General features: G+C 52.2%; 1 protein-coding gene across 4 annotated transcripts in view; it reads right to left on the reverse strand.

The window, feature by feature from the left end:
- Positions 1–5,607, reverse strand: part of SAMD11 (sterile alpha motif domain containing 11) — an 87,353-nt gene that overhangs the window by 30,024 nt on the left and 51,722 nt on the right. For all 4 annotated transcript variants that reach the window (XM_033519229.1, XM_015648453.2, XM_015648455.1 and 1 more), the window contains exon 6: positions 2,336–2,428. In XM_033519229.1, coding sequence (XP_033375120.1) covers positions 2,336–2,428 — 93 coding nt within the window. The remainder of the gene's footprint in view (positions 1–2,335; positions 2,429–5,607) is intronic.

Raw genomic sequence — 5,607 nt, forward strand, 5'->3', positions numbered from 1 at the left:
CAGGGATGCAGGAGGTGTAGGGGCAGCACCTACATGAGCCACAGGACCACCAGGCTGCAGGGAAAGGGTCCCAGGAGATGCTGCAGCCCCAGCTCCTCCAGCAGGACACTGGGGCTGATGGGATCCCAAATTCCAGCCAGTCCTTGCTTCCCTTCCCACTCCCAAACCCCAAAGTGCACTCTGGGTGCCAGCAGTGCCCTGCAGCAGCAGTTCCCAAATCCCAGGTCAGTACCCACCAGGGTCCATCCCATTTGGGAATGGTTTGCCACACAAGGTGGGTCCTTCTGTTCCCAACCAGAGCTGGGAACACAGGGACTGTGTTTTCCCCATGGCATCCATGGCACAGGGATGCTGCTGGAATCACAGCAGGTTGGGAGCACTCAGCTCTGTCACTGCTGGGGGCTACAACACAAACCTTGGGGGTAGCCCCTCTGTCACCCCCTTTTCACCAGAAAACAGCCCCAAAGCACAGAAACCTCAGTCCCTCACTATTCCAGTGGAATTCCAGCATCAGCACAGGGCTAAAACTCCTGCTCAGCTCTGGAGGGAACAGGGGCTCCCCAAGGATTTAATGAAGAACAGTGGGACACCAGAAAAAGCCCCAGCTCTGAATTTCCGTTCTGTCTCACCTCAAAGTGGGAGTAGAAAACAAAACTTTGCTTTATTCAGGGCTTCCTGGGAACCCCTCTGTTAAAAAGTTGAGGGAATCCCTGAAACTGCAGGAGCCAAGGAGCAGCATTTTGATGCTGAGTACAAAGCCAAGGGCTCCTCACCCTGCCCTCAGCCCACAAAAAAGGTGGGAAGGCCAAAGGAAAGGAACAGAATGAGATCACTTGACCCCAATGCTCCCATGCCAAAAGCATCCACCTGTGCCAGCTCAGGCACTCCCCTGCTTTCACCTGGTTAAAGCTCAGCCCATTCCCAGCCAGGCCAGGTTCTGCTCCCTGGACTCGGCTCCCAAGCACAAGCTTGGAATTACAAGGGGCACAACCTCAGCAGGGACAACAAAATATAAATATAAAAAATATAAAACGTGTCCCAAGAGCCTCAAGTCCAATGGAACAAATCTTGTTTTGAACCTGTGGAAGCATCACCTGGAGCTCACCTGCACAGCCAGAAACATGGCAGGGGTAACAGGAATAGAGCAGATGGAAAATAAATCAAGGAAAACATAAAGAGGAGCAGTTTAAATGGCTCCCAGTAAAATCTGAGACATTTCTGCTGTTATGAAAGAGTTAACAGGCAGGAGAGGGTTACATAAAAGAGAGGATTTAGTATTTTCTATGAAGTGACACCAACATTCTCTCAGAGAATTCTCCTTCAGATCATCATTTGGGCACAAGGAGGGAAGAAACAGGAGCATTCTGTGAAACCAGGATTCAGGACAGGTCCCCACAATGGATCTTTATAAAGCAGAATATAAAGTATGTGGTTTAAGAAGGCTCCAGGACAAACTGCTGCAGGAAGTGCCCTTTGAGATTCCCTGGATGGGTGACTGGGAATCCAGCCCTGGAAGAGTCTCAGCTGGACTCCAAACCCATGGAGCAGGATCCAGCCTCACTCAGCTGCTCTGCTCTGTGTTTTCAGTGGCCAGAGAGCACAGGTTTAGGCACAAGGATGGAGGTGGGTATTACTGACAGCTAATTAGTCTGATATTAACAACAAAGCCTTTAAGTAAACGGCCTGCAAAACCTCATTTACTCAACCTGGAGACAAACTCATTAACTGCAGGCTCCATTACCCATCCCACTTTGCCAGTCGTAAAGAAAGTTTAAAAATCGTGTTTATAGGAAAGAACTGGAAGGCAAATCAAGAGATTAAAAAAAAAAACCCTTAAAAACCCCCAAAAAAACCCCCAACAAACCAAACCCTAAATAGAGAAACCTTCTGCAGATTCCATCTCTATAGGAACGGTGCCATAAATGCATAAGAGAAAACTCAGCAGCCCCATTCTCCCTGACAGGCTCCTTTTTTCCCTTTAAAGGAGCAGATGCCAGCACGATAAGCCCGTGTGTACCTTTCACATTAAAAATATAATCAAGACATTCTGCCTGAAAAAGTAGGAACACCCCGAAAATCCACCTCGAAGGCTGCAGCCTGCTTTCTTTTAATCATCAAGCAATTACTGTAATTAAGAGGCAATCCCTCTCTCGCCCTGCGAGGCTCCCTCCGAGGAGATAAAGGAAAAACAGAGCCCTGGTCGCCTCCTCCTGCACCCCCAGTGCCAGACACAGCTCCCACCCCACAGCCCTCCCTCCTTAATTTCAATTAAGTTCCACTCACGGGAAAGGAGAAGAAAGGGGAAGGGGATGGGGGAGGGAGAAGCAGCACTTACCCTTTGGGGACTCACTTCGGGCTTTCTTGCTCTCTAAAGGACACTCACTGCTGCTGTTGGGAGAACATACTCTTCTCTTGCCTAAAATTTCATCTGGGAGAGAGATGAGAAAGCTGAGTGTCAGAGAAAGCTGCACTTTCCTCTTTGCAGGGGCGACCAGAGAGACTTTTGGTATTTTGCTGCTCGCTCTCTCTCTCACACACACACACACACACTGATATTACAAGCAGAGAAAGAAAAAAATGAAAGTAAGAAAAATCATCATCTTGAGAGCCTTGATCTGCTTTCCTAATCACGCAGCCCAAAAGCACATAATGACTATTCATACACTGATCAATGCAACGTTTTCCAGCCATAAATTCTGAATCCAGTTGATTTCCTTACTGAGTTTCATCATTTGCTCTGGTGCCTTTTGTCCCCCCGGTGTTTCCACTCCTTTCATGCCCTGATGCAAAGCAACTGGGGGAGAGGAAGGGTTGGAAAAAAACAACACAGGAAAAAAAAAAAAAAAAAAGCACAACAGATCTCTGAATCTTCCTACCACAGTATCTCTGTCTCTCTCTCTCTCTCTGTCTCTCTCTCTCAGTCTCTCCCCCTCCCTTCCCCCTCCTCCTTCAAAACCTCAAGGTCCTCAGCAATCTTCCCCCTCTGGATTGCACGGAAACACTCAAGCCTTTTGCATTACTGCAGCCCTCCGAACCAGCACCAAATCTCTAATACACAATTACAGCGTCCCCGAGCAGATTTCGAATCAATATCCTCCCCTAATAACGCTGGGGAAACTGAAAGCATGATGGTGCATATGGGCAGGAAGGAAGAGCCTGTTTGTCACTGCAAGCATCAAATTCTCATCTATCAAGGGCTTGTTAAAGATGCAGCATCTTAAAAGAAGGGAAAAAAAATTAAAAAAAAAACCACCTCACAAACAGGCAGCACATTTGAGTGAGAATGGATTGGATCTGCCTGTGAGCCCAAACACTGCTGCAATCTGCCCGGAACGTGGGGGTTAAGGAAGGTTACAAAGCCCCTCGGTCCTATTTATAACAACAACAACATTATCGCTGTTCCAGGGGACATTTCCAGCCAAGCAACTGTCCCCCGTGCTCAGGATCACTCCCTGTCACTTGGAATGCAGCTGAGCAGCCCAGGTTGCTGCCGTGGCAGGGATTTATCAGGGGATCAGAGCGCGGGGCTGAGCAGAGCAGCCCCAGCAGGTGCCTCTGCCCGAGGAGCTCTGCCAAGCTCCAAGTGGCATTTCAAGGCTTTAAAGAGCACAGGCTGCCTCCAAAGTCAGCTTGTCACGACCCTGTCACCAAATCCCTCAACAAAACTGGCACTGGGGGACGATGCAGAGGCTTGTGACCGTGCAGAACCCAAAGCCAAGGCACTGGAACAGAGGGAATTGGGCAGAGCCAGGGAAGGGCAGCAGCACTGGAGCTCTCTCAGCACTTCACATCCCAGCTCCTGGGTCAGCCGGCCCACACAGTCGGAATCGTCTCGCTCCTCCTGCCTCAGTTTACCCCTTATGTAACTCCTGCACAGGCACTCCCAGCTGCCCAAGCTCCGAGGTACCTGGCCAGGGAGCACAGCCAGAGCCCCCGGCTCCCTCCCTCTGGAATGCTCCCTCCTTCACGCTGCTTTTCCTGGAAGCGTTACCCTGATCCTGCAAGCCCTCAGTGCTGGAGGCCAAGATCATCTATCCTGCTCCTCCTCGGGACTGTTCTCAGCCAGGATTTGTGGCTTTGGAACAACTCGAGTCCCACTGCTCCGCTCGCCCCTCCCAGCCCGGGCAGGAGGCAGAGGAGTCTCCATGGAAAAGAGCTGGTGACAGAAGCACGGGGTCCATGTGACAGCAGTTGGAATGTGAGCAGTGAAGATTCCTTGGTTTCACAGCTCTGCCAAGGCACCTCGTTCCCCCCATCCCTGCTTCCCTCCCGCTGTTCCTCTCCCACCCCCGGGCCCATCTGCCGGCAGACACTCGCTCCGGGCCCTGCTATTCCCAGCTCTTCCCAGCCATTCCCAGCTCTTCCCAGCCATTCCCACACACGTCAGCAGCCCCATCTCCCTCCCGGCCGGCTGCAGCGGGGCAGGGCGAGGCCAGCACCATGCAGGAACTCTGAACTGTCATCATCTCCCTCCGACCTGTGCCCCAGCAGCCCCCGAAGGCCACAGGGGAGCAGCCAGGTGTGACACCTGACACAGAGGGGTCCTGCAGTCCACATTCCCTCCCACGTTTGGAGAGACCCCACATTTATCCCCAGGGGACCCTCCCGGCCTCTCGGGCTCACCTCCAACCCCACGAGCCGAGGCTGGATTTGGGCTGCCCCTGGCAGCTTTTCTGTGCCATCTCAGAATGAAACATTCCCTCTTTTTACTCAGTTCTCCAGTTAAGGCAAAGCCGCCTCTGGCCCCAGAAGTGTGGGGAGCAACTCAACAAGAGATACAGTGAATAAAGATCAGCACAACAACCAAGCCCAAAGGTACAGAGCCAGGAGCAGAATTCAGGACTGAACTCCAATTTTCTGAGTCCCACCTCAGTGTTTTAAAAAGTCAAACCCCATCTTTGCTTCCTGAGCTGCAAAGCAGAGACCTGGCAGGTCCCACTTGCTTTAATTACTCAATTAACTCCCAGGGAACAACCTCACAGCGAGGCGTTGGTGCTCCTGCACCCATCCTCTCCTCCTCACCAGCTCAGCCCTGTGCACAGCTGGCACCCCACCTCCCCCTGCCCAGCCCTTCCACGGGCCCCTGCACGCCCAGTCCAGCCCTGGATCCCCAGCTGGCCCCCACCCAGCACAAAGAGCCCGGGCACCGAGGTGGGAGCGGCCACCGGCCATCTCCCCCCGACTTTGCAGCAGCAGCAGCAGCAGCAGCAAAACCGAATCTGTTTTGCAAATGAGCTGGCAGAGCAGCTCCTGGATGTCTCACCACCCTCCCAGAGACAGGCTGTGCATTTAGTGCCTTGCTGCTCATCAACCACAAAGCCCCAAGACATATTTTGCTCAGCCCCTGCACCTGCAGAAGGCAACATCCACCTGAAAGGATGGGGAGGGACGGCTGGGGTTTTGTTCCCCAAATCCCTGCTTTTGTCTCCTCTCCCCTGCCTTCTCACAAAGCGCTGCAGCTGAAAGGAAGCCAAATCGGGGCAGGTTTTAATATTACAGCTGAAAATGAAAGACATTATCAGTAGAACTGTGGAGTTATGAAGCCAGGCCAGGCAGTAACACCAGGAAGGGGGGCTGGGGGAAGCCCCAGGAAAACTGAGCACCCAT

This window comes from Parus major, chromosome 21, assembly GCF_001522545.3.
Source record: "Parus major isolate Abel chromosome 21, Parus_major1.1, whole genome shotgun sequence".
Classification (NCBI taxonomy): domain Eukaryota; kingdom Metazoa; phylum Chordata; class Aves; order Passeriformes; family Paridae; genus Parus; species Parus major.